The sequence below is a fragment of the Nylanderia fulva genome, unplaced genomic scaffold (assembly GCF_048542155.1).
Source record: "Nylanderia fulva isolate GAGA-0341 unplaced genomic scaffold, ASM4854215v1 Scaffold3, whole genome shotgun sequence".
Lineage (NCBI taxonomy): Eukaryota > Metazoa > Arthropoda > Insecta > Hymenoptera > Formicidae > Nylanderia > Nylanderia fulva.
In genome coordinates, this window is record NW_028190368.1 from 2540187 (window position 1) to 2556205 (window position 16019).

Genomic DNA, 16019 nt, shown 5'->3' on the forward strand with positions numbered 1-16019 from the left:
AATTAAAATAAAATGTTACTATGTACATAGTTTCTCTGATTAAATATTTACCACAATAAAAATATTAATATTTACCACAATAAGATGTGAAATATGTTCGATTAATTTTGCTATGTACATGTAAAATTCATCGAACATATTTTACATTTTATTGTGGTGAATATTAATATTTTTTTTGCACATAGTAAAATTGATCGAACATATTTTACATCTTATTGTGGTAGATATTAATATTTTGGTTATTGTGATAATAACTCATAAAATTCTTCCAGTATATCATATCGTCCCACGATTATCTATGATTATTATCCTATGATTCAGAGTAAATTCTTTCTGTGTACATATACAAGATGTCCCAGAACTGGCGGAAAAGTTTTTGATAGCGGATTCCTGGTATCATTTGGAGACGATTTTTCCTCAGTGAAAATGTTGAGGGAGGCCATCCTTTTTAGCATGTTCCCAATTTTTATTATGTATCTTTATAACTAAGCCTTGTATTAAAATTCTATTAAAGCAAACTCTATCTAAAATTAATTGAAGAATATAGTTCTGTTAATATTTGATTTCCACAAGGCTTAGTTTCCAAAAAAACCTTTATTTTCAACTGCTTATAATTCGAAAATGATTGGTGTCTCGACATTTTCGCTGAGAAAAAGTCGTCTTCGAATGATACCAGGAATCTGCCATTAAAAACTTTCCCGGGACACCCTGTATATGTATACTTTATATAAAAGAGGAGAAGGGAAATATATTACCTTTCATATTACTCCATCACAAAATGTGAAAGGTTGTGAAAGAGTAATTGAAAGGATATCGACAAGATTCCTTCCGTTTATGGCTCGCCTGGTTTTAGGGAATATGCAGGATTGGAGCCCTAGGTCGGTATTTCTTTGTGAAGCCGATCGAGATATTCGCCCCGGCTTATGTAGGCGTGGCCTCGAGAGTTCAGGGGAAAGTAGAACGGAGCCCCGACACAAGCTCGCCGGTGAAAACGAGGAAGTTGGGTGAAAACCGTCGTCTATAGTACGTCGAAATCACGTAATTATAACGCCTGAGAGTCCGACACCGCGGGTAGCCTCTTGCCAAATCGACTCTTGTCTCGCGGACAGAGATTTATATCCATTTATAATAATAAAAAAAAATAAAAAAAAATAAATGCCGTCTCTTATATATCGCTTCAGAGAGAAATAATGTTCCTCGACTTAATCCCACCTTAATTTGTCAAGTTATCTCGTTCGCTTCCCGAAATAAAATATTCGTCGTTATCTTTTTGCCCGTCGAAGATTTTGCAAAAAATATCCCCGAATAACACGTGTTTTTTTATCAGCTGTCCTCGGATTTCGCGCTTCTCCGACGATGTCTAATTGAGAACCGAGAGTTGCCATGTAATTATCGATAAGGACGACACGAAGGTTACATTACGCGTGATGCAGCGTTGCAGCAATGGATGAGATTGCATTCTCGTGACCTTTTTTTATAAAATATATAAATACGTTTATTTTTCATTGCATAAATATGTATATTTAATTTTCACATGTAATTTTATATTTAATTTTATATAAATACATTTATATATGTATAATAAAAAATAAACGTAATTATATTATATATGAATAGGTTTTTTCCGCAAGGATGCAACTCCCTCATTTACTCTCGTTCGTCACGATTGAATTGAATAAAAATTCCGCATAATTACAGGTGCATGTATCTCCATATCTGATTCATCCCAACCGTTTCGTAAGACCGGTAACAACACTTAACGCTAACGCGCGACACGCGCGGCCGCGACGCGGCGTTCGCGGAAAAAAAAAAGCGATAGAAAAAGGAAGTCTCAGTGTCAAGATCGGAAGGTCGCGGAGGCGACCGAGTGCAACGTAGCACGATAAAAATATATACATATCCCTCCTATCCTTTTACGATTATCGCGATTACGCGTCATCATCGATGCATCGGGTGCAATAATTCGCGACAGAGGGACAAAAACAATCTTGTGTCAACAATTTTTAAGTGTCGATCGAAAATTGAAGAGTTCGCGAGGGGAGGAATTTTTATTTTTTACACAAAAAGCTCGATTTCCGATTATTTTTTGCTGATTGTCGATATTGAATTTTTGTTCGAAAAGATACGAAATAATTGACCGATAATAATCGACAAATTAATTATTGACGATATGACGGTGGTTGACACTTGGATGCATATTATTGAAGAAACGTCACGTTTTATTACGGGTCTATTAAGAGGAAAAGTTATTTTTCGGTATTTTCTGAATATGTATGCGATGTTTCGTCTGCAGACACGTGGCTATATGCACACGAGGACCTTGATGTATTGACAACGATAATATGCAGCCTTGACGCTGTTACACAGCTTATTTGACATTCCCTGCCATTACGTGCTACATTGCTTTTCCTCCAATTCTATACATATCGCGTGTTATTTCAGCCTTTATAACTTGTCTTTCTGTTATCTCATACGTTACATATCCTATCGCGTTACAAAAGTATTTCAACAAATATTCACACCACCAGCAATGCATACATATCTACAATTAATTATCAATTAATTATGCATGTGCCTGATAAAAATAGAATTATTAGAATAACAAAGCTTATTATTTAAAATTAAAAAACCTCATTTGCAAAAAAATGTAGACGCGCGCGTGTCCTATCCTATCCTAATTTGAAACGCCGAAATCGTTGTCCTAGTCGTGCATATTAAAAATAAAAAAAAAGTCTCGACCGCCCTAAGGCCAGGAGACGAAGGGAATCGAAGCCGACCGAAGTCGTCGGTCGATTTTCGCAGGAAAGTCAGTAGACGAGACGAGACGAGACGCGACGAAGAAGAGGGGCGAAGTCAAGGCTGACGCTCTGCTCGGCGTAAGCCGGAGTGTGTGATAAGACAAAGGCTGACTCTCTTCAAGGGCGTCACGAGCAAACGCGCTCGGGCTCGCCTCGCCTTCGCAAGTCTTGCACGCGCCAACTTGTCGCTCCGGCGCGGCGAGGACAAGCGCGTTATTCCCTCGCGAGGAAGATGCGCAGCCGCCCGGTTGCTCGCTTGCTTGGGTTCAGCTCATCCCGGGAACCAGTCCAACCGAGCGACGAGACGACTAAAAGCGTGCGGTAAACAGCCGTGAGAGAATCGCAGATATGCGGTTGCAGTCAAGCTGCATGCATGCGAGTGATAAGGAAATCCATGCATCGCGATTTCGATAGGTCGATACTGTATAAACATGGGCGGGATTTTGTCCAGGAAGGGACACAAGCGAATTTTTTCTTTTTCATTACCCGCTCTTTCTTGAGTTTAAACATTCTTTTTTGTTATTTTATTTTCATTTTTTTTCTATTAAATATTTTTTTATATAATTTTCTGCTCCTTCTTGAATTTAAAAATTCCTTTTTGTTATTTTGTTCTTTTTTTTTAATTTTTTTTAGAAATATTAAATATGTAAATAAATTTCAGTTTATTCTAAAAGAGAGCAAATTCTGAATTTTTTACTGATTTCAAGGAAGTATAAATGATACTGTGAACGTCCATGTGTATAAATATCGGTACTCGAGAGAGAATTTTATTCTCCATCTTTCTAGATTGCATATTGAATAGTTTTGTCGAGGAGAGAAATTAAAATATTTATAAAAAAAAATATATATATGTATATAATTGATATCTGTTTGGAGAGCGTTAAAATCATCCAATAGTTTGGATAATTGCGAATAATTAATTTGATTAATTAATAACGACTAAAGAAGCAACGTACAATTATGTGCGAGAAACAAAGATTAAGATGTAACAAATCTTTGCATCTGAGCGCAGCATAAAATTGTCGCGCTTCCAAATGATGCATCATGAATCAAGTTATTCGAGGAAGAATTACTAACTAAGTGACGAGAGCGCGTGATTATCTGTCAGTCGTGATAAATTTCCTTTCTTCGTTCCATGTATTCCTGCATGATGCGCGGCGAATGACGCAGGCATGAATTTTATCATGAGACAAAAAAGGAGAAAGTTTTTATCTTGCTTTGATTTAAGCTTATTAAAGTGAAAAAAAAAAAAAAAAAAAAAAAAATAATAATAATAAAATAAAATAAGACCGACAAAAAGATGAGAAAATAAAGTAAATGGAAAATAAAATAAAATATGAGAGAGAAAAGAGAAAAAGGGAAAGTCACTCTTACTACGTCACTAATAATATATTAATAATAATATAATTAAAAAATGAAGTTAGAGAGTTTAGAGCTATTTTTACTCATCTTACAACATTTAATTTTTCTCTCTCGAAAGTTTATTCGTTTAAATTTTATATCATTATTTCGACGTGTTTTGCATTCATCACAACTTCACAGCTCGATTCAAGATTCACGGTTACGATAAGAACATCTTTTCATACAAAGAGCAGCAGACGACGAGCGAATGTCGCTCCGTTCGGACAAAGTAAAGTGCGATAATAGAGTACAATTCTCGGTCACATATAGTATATTATATGCGAGAAATTACGCGAATTACATAAACATTTATATAATAAAATACTTTGTTATCCTGGCGCTGAACGGGAGAATTAAATAATGGCGAAGAGCGATTTAAGATTACAAGATAACGCGTTCAGGAATGTAAAATTACACATTAGTAATCCCGAAGGCGATAAACGAATAAATCCCTCCCGTGTTTTATAGCGCTTATTAATGACGATTCAACGAGCGTTCGCGATTATTCACGATTCCCACTTGTACAAATCAGGTCTGGGGTGGAAATTAAAAGCACGGTTGGTGCTCGCGTTACGCCGAAAATACCGCAAATATCAAGCAAGCTGTGATACGTGTTAACGCAATTGAATAATCTGCATAAATAATCTGCATTAAACGAGATGCATTCTACCCTCTTTTTCTCTCTCTCTCTCTCTCTATCTCTGGACGCGCTCGTGATATATAAATTTAAATATATATATCCTGAATTGCACGAAACTCCAAATAAAAATATAATGCTATTAATTAAAGATATAGCTATAATAGAATGCATTTCTGGAAAAGTGAGATATCCTCTCTAAAATCGCTTTTTCCTCGATCGTTATAAATACTATGTGAATTATTAAACATCGCTATTTATAAAATACTTCAATATGCCCTTGATTATTTAAAAATTTTATTAGCAAGATTCGTGACTCTTCGAAATTACGGATTTGGTATTTTGAAAATAAATGATTCATCCAAACTCGCAAAGCGGATTGAAGAATTAAACAAGTTTTTTGTTTTTTTTTTTTCAAATTCTGCAATCAATTTTGATCTAATAAAATAAAATAAAATTGAGATAAAATTGAAGATCTATCGATAAGTTATGAACAAGAAATATGATTATTTGACAACTTCTCTGTTTAGTTCCCTCTCTTGACTCGTCCGTCCGCTCTTTTCAATGACGTTTGCAGATGCGCGGGATTGAAATGAAAAGCGTGACGTTCGCGGATCTCCTGCCTCTGGTCCTTCTAGGGCCGAAGGATTGCTTTTCTTTGGGATCTCGGGGAGGGAAGCTCCCTGAGAGAGACCCGACTCGTTTCTAACAGGGGCCAGTGCCCCGGTACGTGGGATATACTGGACGACCTTGGGCCTCACGGCCAATTTGCGAGGTCCATTCCCTGCAGATGCGCCCTTACCGTATCTTAAATTAACCACAAAGAATATATCCGAACTACGAAGGCTGCCCTTGGATCGTGTCCCTTCGATCCCGAGAAAGCAATTGTCAACACGAACACGCCAAACAAACATTTCAAGCATCTGTTTGATGCTTAAATAGTTGTTTTTGCCGTTTAAAGTTTACACGGTAGGAAAATTTGTGTTAAAAACGGTCCCCGTTAAAATTTTCAGGTTAAATATTTAACACGTTGAACGTAAATGTTGAATTATTAGAACTGAAAAAGATATAAAAGTAACACAATGTGATTTTACACATTAAATACTTATGTTTTGTTTTATTAGTGACAAGATTTATCTGTTAAAATTTACAGAAAAAAAATGTTGATTTTTATTTTATAATATATAAGTGGGAATGATAAAATCTATTTGCTTAATTTTTACATTAAAACTATGTTAATTTTACACCAAATTTATTTTAAATTACTTCAAGTTTTGTATTTATTTTGTGTTGAAATATTAACTTTGAGAATTTGTGTCTCCATTTGACATGTGATATCTATTAAATTTAACACAAATTTTTCAAATGTGCAGTAACTGTATTTAACTATTCTAATTTTTACTATCTCTCTCTTGTTTCCCTCTCTATATATAACTAGTTATAAACGATATCTTGTACGTAATTGCCTTGTTTTACGATTTAATAGTATGTTAATGATATTTATTTTCGCGAGACGTATCATTAATGACGTAGTTCTTATCGTCCCGATCAGATCTCGCACAATCAGTCACATTGTGTGCATTTCTTTTCTCTTCTTTCCAGAAAAGTTTTGTCAAATTTATGGATTTCAGGAGATGAGGCGTATGACTGATAATGAGTGCACTAATGATGCGCGTTCACTTTCACAAGAATAAGTGACTCACCGATTTTTTTTCATTTTGCGAACACGAAAAGCAATTAATTATGTAAATGACAAAAAATGCTCTTAAGATATTATTAAAAATTAAAAATATTGAACGCAAAAACGCGCTAATACGCGACGTTATTATAATGCACAAAATTGTATTTGAAGTCCTCGCCGTTCGCTCTGAGACAATTTCAATCGCAAAACTTTACAGCCAATTTGGCCTCCGATCGTGTGTACCGTGGCTGTTTGCTTGTCATTTGGTTGCTCAGCGATAACTTCGATAAGCTTTCGCATACTACATAACTGCTTACGTAGGCTTTCTGCGTCGTTGATATCTCTCCTCCCCCGACCAACTTAACCCTTTTCACGATAAATTCTCTCTGTCTCTCTCGATCTCTTTTTCTTTTCAACGTTTATCATATCTATAATATATTTGGATAAGATAAATCGCGTGATTTATTCCTGCGTACTTTTTGATAGTTGATATATTTATGAATATCATTATAGTTAAATTTCAAGTAATATTTTGAAACTAGTTGAGATAAACTGTATTATTCAAACTCGAAAACATATAACACTGGGCATCCGATTACGACGATAAATCTTATCGGTTTTGAAATAATAAGCTAGGGAAACGTCAACATCTTGCTATACTATCAAATTCGTTTTCAAATGATAAAAAATATATATTATTCTAAAATTAATATTTTAAATAACAAAATAATTTCATTTAAAATTTAAAAAAATAAAAGAGTATCATATCTATAAAAACAAATTGATAAAAGTGACAAATAATTTTCAAATCTCCGAAAACACTTTATATTTAGGAAGCTCCTTTACAATTTTACGATTCTTGGGAAAGAAAATTATCGACGCGCGGATGAAAAATACGAAGATGGAAAATAAGATGATTTTCGAAAAACAAATATTTTTCATCTATTGTTTTTTTTTTGAACAATGGAAGTCGATTTTGGGATGCTTGGGATGTGCAATTCTGCACTGAAAAAAATTGTGTCGCATTAACAAAAATTCTGTTCGAAAATGGACGAAACAGAATTACTGGTTAAATATCTTGTTTGCACAAACAACTGATTTATTACAAATTTTAAAAGAATTAACAAACAAAATTCTAATTTAATATAAATGTTCTTAAAAATTAACTTTTGATTAAACTGGAGTTAATTTAATCTTAACTTTAACTAAGTTCATTTTTTGTTCATGCAGCTTTTAACTTAATTAAATTAATTTTATGAGCAATTAACTTACCCAACCCTGAGCAATTCTGTTTCGTCCATATTTTCACAGAATTTTTGTTTTAATGCAACACAATTTTTTTCCAGTGTAATATATTCGTCGGATATTCGTCGTCCACGAAAAAGGGAAAGCGAACCCTCGAGAGGGACATACGGCCCTGTACCCTTGAAGCCGAAGGTTGCCACCGCGAGCGCGAGGGACAACTTTCCTTCCTTCCCTCCACAACGTTTCGCCACCACCTCCACCACCACAATCATCACCACCATTACCATCACCGCCATAGCCGTCGTATTCTCCTGCTTCTTTGTACTCGGCTTTATTTCATCGAGCCCCGGACACATCGATTGGCCTCGACTCCCGTGCTACGACTATAATAATATTCAGAGATAATTCCACCAAAAAAAAAATATATATATATGAATCACAAGAAGAGAGGAAAATTAATTGCGACGAGAGATCACCGTCGTAATCTCGATCTAATGAATTAATGAGAAAAAATTAATTTCGAAAATTTGTAACGATATTCTTGTTATTCTAGATTTTTATCAGAGTCCTTGAAATGATTTGAGCAATGAGCGAAAAAAAAAATTCACGAAACAAAATCGTGTATATAGTATAAAAACAATAATCAGCGGTATTCGAGATTGTATATTTTCGCGACACGATTTACCGAAACTCCCGGTATCTGCATTGCTAAACGATTTGCCAATAAAGCCTTCGACTAAATTTAATACGTATATATACATACCCGATCGTAAGTGGAACGTCGTTACGTGTTAATCGAGGTGACGAGAGATCGGAATAGAGCGGTAATCGATGTTATTCGGAATATAGACAGGTGTTTTAATTTACGACGATATTGTGCGACACGAGCACAGTGTCGCAGTATAGTAGTTGTGTGGTGACAGTACTGGTAGTTGTGTGTTAGACACATACATACACACACACATAAACATCTACACACGAATGCAGAGTATCGACAATCGCGCGCGCGACCAGCTGTTCGCCGGGCACAAAGGACATTCAAAGCCATTCCCGCTTTTGCGCTCGTGCTGCTGACGAGAAAATATTGTGACGCAAACGATAACATTACAGCGAGGCAAGGCCGCGGCTTTTCCGATTCCGTCGTCCAACGTAACGCAAGCGCGCCTCCGGATAGTTTTTCCCGCAAATATTCCTCCATTTTTTTTCACGGTCGTGAACCAAATTTAATTAAATATGTAGTCTAGATTTTTGCCACACTTTTATGCAAACAAAGAAAATAACAGTGTGTCGAATTTATTATTAGAAAATTATTCCTTCGAACACGTTGAATTATGTAACAAAAATAAATATCCGGATTTTAAAGTACAAATATAAAATTATAAATGAGAAAAAAAATATAAATCAAATTTAAATATGATAAAATCATAAAAGTTTGAAGGTTGAAGGTTTACGTTAATAGAATAAAGGAGTACTTGTGTGTTCTAAAATTATAAAAGTATATAATATGGAACTAACGAAAGCCTTGAAGATTAGGTTGAAGGCGCGAGATAAACTTTTATCGTCGACATCGAGGTTTAAACAAGAACGATTAACCTTTGATTGAATGCGTGGGAGGCAAGTGACCCGCTAATTACGCTCAATGCAGTTTGTCACACGAGCAATCTTGGAGTCGAAATATTTCCCGCATTGAATCCCCGATTGTTCAATCGTGTGATTCTTTTTTTTTTTTTTTTTAATAAATTCATGTAAAACGGTTTTCTAATCGGTTAAAGGTAATTCCCCGGATCAATCGTCACCGAGACCACTGGCGGACAAATAACAAGAAATTAGAGATAAGCGCGACAGCTGCGAAATGATTGATGGATATATCGCTGTAATCATTCGCGCGAATTGTACACGTAATGTAGCCTTGCGGCAACCTGTTTCGTCTGCTGAATGGTTTTTCTTTCCGCGTGACATAAGGCGCATCATCGACGAGATTCAACACTCTGACCGTCAGCACAAAAAATATATATGCACACAGTATAGGGAATAAAGATCCATGCAAATCACGCCTGCATTTCCTTGAAGGCGTTTTTACGCGAGTCTTTTGCTATTGGCTGAATGTCCATGTACATACCATAAATCATGTTTAAAATACGGTCGCTTCAAAGAATTAATAAAAAATTAAGTCTGCATATATATATATATATATATATATATATACAAGGTGTTCCAGACTTAACGTGACACACGTTAATGGGATATTCCTAAAATTATTTAGAGACAATTTTTTCTCAGCGAAAATGTCGAGGAAAGCCATCATTTTTTGCAGGTTCCCGCAATTTTTGAAATCATGTATCTTTGTAACTAAGCCTTAAATTAAAATTTTTTTAAAGTAAACTATATGAATTAATAAAAGAATGTGATTTCGTTAATATTATATTTCCACAAGGCTTAGTTTGCGAAAAACCCCTTATATTCAATCGCTTATAATTCGAAAAATTATTGGTGCCTGAATATTTTTGCTCAGGAAAAATCCGTCTCCAAATAATCTTGGCAATTTCCAAGGTTGGGTAATAACTAGTTAATTAGTTAAAAGTTAAAAAAAATTAAAAAGTTAATCATTTTTAACTTAACTTATTTTTTCCTAAGTTAAATTTTTTTTATCTTTGAATACCATTATTGTTTTTTTATAAGTTATAAACGTATTATTTTTAAATTAAAGTATTATTAACTTTTATGTTCATTTGTCATCAATTTATAATTACCAAAAATATATTTCTATATAAAAATCAAAATTTCTTTGTTGTTATTATATATTTCAAAAGAATGAACAAACAAAATTTGAATTTAAGATAAATAATATTTTTAAAAATTAACTTTTGATTTAACTGAGTTAATTTCTTATTCATAAAAACTTGTAACTTAACTAAATTAATTTGATAAGCAATTAACTTTAATTTAACTTGGGTTTAAAAAATCATTAACTTACCCAACCTTGGGAATCTCCCATTAACGTGTGTCACGTTAAGTCTGGGACACCCTGTATATATACAAGTGCTATAATACCGTCTAAGAAGACACAGACGTCATTCGTCTGACGCGGGTAGTTAAAAGGCATTAAAAGGTCGCCCGAGGATTAAGTAGATGCGTGAAAATGCCGGAGGAAACACTGCGTGGACAGGCAGTAAAAGGTATCCGCAGGCAGTCTAACTATAAATCTTCGATGTGATACGTGAAGGTCACGTCATGTGAGTTCGACAAAGATAGCGCGCAGGCAGCCGATGCAAGTAGCGAAGATGCAGAAGAGGAGATTGTGGAAAACCGGAGATAAGCGCAATATATCTTACGATAGAGAATCTACACTTCCGGAATCAGGTATTACACTTAATAAACGTCGGCATTTATCGTTCCCGCGATTAACATTAATAACGCGCGAATGGAGCAATTAGCGATTGGGAATCGCACGAGCGCATTTAAAGCGAGATTTATCATCGATATATGGGGAGAATTTTCTCTTAGAATTTACCCGGAAAATCATGGTTATCGTGGGACAATATGCTGGTATTGGAAGAATTTCATAAGAGTTTCTCCAATTAATATTTATCACAATAAAAATATTAATAATGGACTGAAAAAAAATTTATCAACTTGACTAAACCATTTAACAAAATTATTATTTTTTTAATTAAACAGATAAAAATATCTAAATTAAATATAACATTAAATCTAATAAAACATATATTCGACTAAAATACTAATTATGTTCAATTAATAAATAGTAATTTAGTCGAAAGATTTAGTCGAGTATCGAGTATTAATTGAACATAATTTACATCTCACTGTGATACATATTAATATTTTTTATTGTAGTAATTATTAAATAACGAATAAGTAAATATCAATAACATTGCTCTAACGAAGATGTAAATACTTCTCTGTATAATCGTCGATATTAAATTTCACCATTTTACATAAAAAAAATTCCAGGAAATTTTTTTACATTAAATTTTCACGAGGAATAATTTCGCAACCTTCAATCTCGAGCTCTAAATGGCAGGAAAAATTCGTCGTCCTGGACTTGTCGTGCAATTCTTAAAAAAAAAAAAAAAAGTGCTCGCTACAAACTTTACAGGGTTATTCGCTGGCGAGATTAACTCGCTCCGTAAAACCGAGCGGAGTAGCCGGGATAATAATTCTCCGCAATGTTACAGGCAATTTTTGCATTCGCGGGAAGGAAGGGCGTAGCAATGTCAAGGACACGCTCGTCGCACAGGTACAATTCTAAAAATATACACGCTCCGACATACTATATCGCGATCGTTAAATCATAGATAGTCGGATGGAGGGATGGGTCTCTCTGAGGGAGAGAATCCGTTTATAGTCTCGTGATTCACCGCTTTCGAGTCGTATATTGATGAAGAGAGAGAGAGAGAGAGAGAGGCAGATATAGAAACAGGAAATAATGACTAACGGTATAAAGATCGTCCCATTGACGAAACTGAAAAATAACTGTCGTTGCGATGTGTACATTACACGTATGTATATACATATGTAACACGATGGCGACGTAATTAGTCGTTTCGACATCTGCGTTTGCTCGATTCGCGAATAACACGCGGTTAGAATTCGCGGGCGAAAGGATCGCGTGTTTATATCGAATGCGGCAACACGTATAACATAAATATTTGAAGTGTAAGTAATAAACAGACGTTACTCTCACAATCAGCTTCGTGACTCGCGCTGATGTAATCGACATCGATGGCTCGATAAAGGTAGATAATAAAAATGGTAATTTCACAATGAGCTCTTCTTTCTCTTCGACAAATGTCACGAAAGGACGTAGGAATCGAAATTCACCCGGAGCGATCGTTAAAAACATCTTTGTTATCATTTTCTCCCGTGATTTTCATCATTATTATAAGTATTTTTAATCACTCGCTGAATAAACACAGTCATAAAATAATAATGAAGTTACAGCTGGCACGAAAAAACGTGAATCGTGAACCAGAACGAAATGTTTTTTCGCGACATTCCGATTCATCATGATATTCGAAATTGATACTTAAAATATCAAGCTTATCGTATTTTCGGAGATGAATATTTAACCATAATTATATTTCTGTAAATTCGTGTTATCTTATTTTAATTAGTATTCCAATTTATATGTATACTTGTCTATATAGAGCATACACGGAGATAATTTTCTCTTAGAATTTACCTTAAAAATCATGCTAATCGTGGAATAATATTGAAAGAATTTTATAAGAGTTTTTCTAATTAATACACTAAAAGAAATTATGAAATTAATAAATATTTATTTCAATACTGTCTAATAAATCATTTATCTGTTTTAAAAAGGATTTTCTTATATCAGATAAATATTTTTCACATCAAATCATTAATATTAGTTTCAAATGAATGATTTATTAGGCAGTATTGAAATAAATAATTATTCAAATTCAATACATTTTTTTCAGTGTATTTATCACAATGAAAAATATTAATATTATTTTATATCTTAAGATATATTAATATTTTTTATTGTAGCAAAAATATTAATCAGACAAACTCTTAAAAAATTCTTCCAATACCATATATTGTTCCACAATTACAATATAATTTTCAGAGTAAATTTTAAGATAAAATTCTCTCTGCGTGTAAGCTATGTTTTTGATTATTTTCAAATTGTTAAAAATTAAAATATTAAATATAGCATTGATGAGATTATCATGTAAACACTTTGGTACAGACGATAAAAATATTCCTAAATATTTGGGATCTCTTTCTCTGTGAGTTCCATCTTTTTTCCGATAAGATAGCCGAAAATTCTCATCGAGCCGATATCCTGATTTATGTAGAGCGGATATATCTTAAGATATATTAACATTTTAATATTTTTTATTGTAGCAAAAATATTAATCAGACAAACTCTTACAAAATTCTTCCAATACCATATATTGTTCCACAATTACAATATAATTTTCAGAGTAAATTTTAAGATAAAATTCTCTCTGCGTATAAGCTATATTTTTGATTATTTTGAAATTGTTAAAATTTAAAATATTAAATATAGCATTGATGAGATTATCATGTAAACACTTTGGTACAGACGATAAAAATATTCCTAAATATTTGGGATCTCTTTCTCTGTGAGTTCCACCTTTTTTCCGATAAGATAGCCGAAAATTCTCATCGAGCCGATATCCTGATTTATGTAGAGCGGATATATCTTAAGATATATTAACATTTTAATATTTTTTATTGTAGCAAAAATATTAATCAGACAAACTCTTACAAAATTCTTCCAATACCATATATTGTTCCACAATTACAATATGATTTTCAGAGTAAATTTTAAGATAAAATTCTCTCTGCGTATAAGCTATGTTTTTGATTATTTTCAAATTGTTAAAAATTAAAATATTAAATATAGCATTGATGAGATTATCATGTAAACACTTTGGTACAGACGATAAAAATATTCCTAAATATTTGGGATCTCTTTTTCTGTGAGTTCCACCTTTTTTCCGATAAGATAGCCGAAAATTCTCGTCGAGCCGATACCCTGATTTATGTAGAGCGGATAAGCTAGGTCATTTTAAAATCATTGAAAATTCTAATATTAAATCCAGCATTGATATAAAATCGGCGTGTAAACACTGAAATATTTCCAAATATTTGGATACTAAAACGGTCTCCGCGAATTCCAGCCTTCTTCCGACAAGATCGGCGATTCCGTCGAGAGTCCTCGTCGACTCGTCTCAAGAACGAGCGGCTCGACACGCGAATATAAAAGCCCGTTTCCACATTCGAATTCCAGCGAGTCGCGTTCACGGTCGGACGTGTCTATATCGAAAGCAGGCAGGAGGGAATCGCTGAGCCGTGACGGAGCCCACATCGAGGCAGCCTCAGGAAGGTCGGCGTCTAACGTAAAAAGGTGTATTCACCTTGATTCAGCTCCTTCGCTCGCGCGACTTGACCAAGAACTTTCCAGTCGGCCAGCGCGAATGCGAAGTCGCGACCAGAAGGGATAGAGAGAAAGAGGGACGGACAAAAGAACGAAACGGACGGCTAATGGCCATCGCGATACTTGGCCGCTATCCTCGTCGAAGGGACGACGGGTCGTTGACCGTCGCGCCTTCGTCGAGGCGGATTCCTCGAAAGCAATTCTCGGAGCAATTTGATTTTTGTACATGTTTTTCCTCAATATATCCCCTAACACGTCGACGTTCAGAGAATGTCCTCTGGATCTCCTATTAGGGTCTCGACAACAAATATGTATATATAAATTCGCAAAGTGAGATGATTTGAACCGGTTAGCCTAACCGGTGCCATTACTGTCATCAGTGGGAGAGAGAAAGAGGGAAATAGTCGACAGGCGAGGAAAGGAACGTCTTTGTCGGACGCTACCGGCTCGGATCGATGCGATTACTCTCCTCGTACCGGTCAAACAGACACACAAACGCTTTTCTCCCCTCTCCATCTCTACCCCTCGCGGTGGTTAGTCCCGGACGGACGAAGGACCCACCCTAGCTCCGACAACGGTGAGCCGTACGAGTGTACGTACCGCGCCAGCGCCATCCTGACATGAGACAATCCGGGCCCGGCGGGTGTCGACAGCAAGGTATCCAGATCTGCGAGCGGCGACTTGTCGTTGACACTATATCCCACTACTGGACACATGCGCGCGAACAACAATTCTTCGTCCTTGAATGGAGCGCGAGCTCGTCATAACTCTTCCGGCTGAGTCGCGCCAAGAGAGCAACCTCCTCTCTCTTCCCCCCCACCCCCCACCCGCCCGAGAGAGCCTTTTCTATCTATCTCTCTCGTCGTTCGACCGGCGCCGGACCAACTCGAGGCGATGACGAGCTGCGGGCGAATGACGCGAAATTACAACGAGCGATTAATTCCGAGTCTCTCCTCGCACTCAGCGTGTCTCACTGTCACTACCGCATTTTTCACTCCCGTGTATCCGTGCGGCGACGCTCTCTCCCAAGTGCGTTCCGAAATTTTCCTTCGGTCACTTCTTCCTCTTCTTCTCCTACCGTTCACCTCGAATATTCACCCGTGATCACGTAGGACAAAAATACGTAATCGTGTCGAGCGCCTCTCCGTCTCTCCTCCACCCTCGTTTCTCGGCCGCGTCGAGTGACTCCGCGCGACGCTGCACGACTGCGACCATTCGACTACGACGGCGCTGGCTCGACTGAACGTAGCTACTGAACGCCCGCTCCTCCCCACTCTCGAGCGCGGAGGCTCGGCCGCGCTCGGC

At 35.8% G+C, this 16019-nt stretch overlaps 1 protein-coding gene across 4 annotated transcripts in view; it reads right to left on the reverse strand.

Annotated features, from left to right (window-relative positions):
• The window catches only part of rdx (BTB/POZ and MATH domain-containing protein rdx), a 94103-nt gene that overhangs the window by 20742 nt on the left and 57342 nt on the right, over nucleotides 1–16019 (reverse strand). For 2 of the 4 annotated variants that reach the window (XM_029299567.2, XM_029299558.2), the window contains exon 1: nucleotides 15276–15941. The exons of 1 other annotated variant lie outside the window; for it this stretch is intronic. In XM_029299567.2, coding sequence (XP_029155400.2) covers nucleotides 15276–15430 — 155 coding nt within the window. In that variant the 5' untranslated portion in view covers nucleotides 15431–15941. Of the gene's footprint in view, nucleotides 1–15275; nucleotides 15942–16019 lie in introns of those variants that run through there. One more of the 4 variants, XM_029299577.2, reaches the window with a different exon arrangement.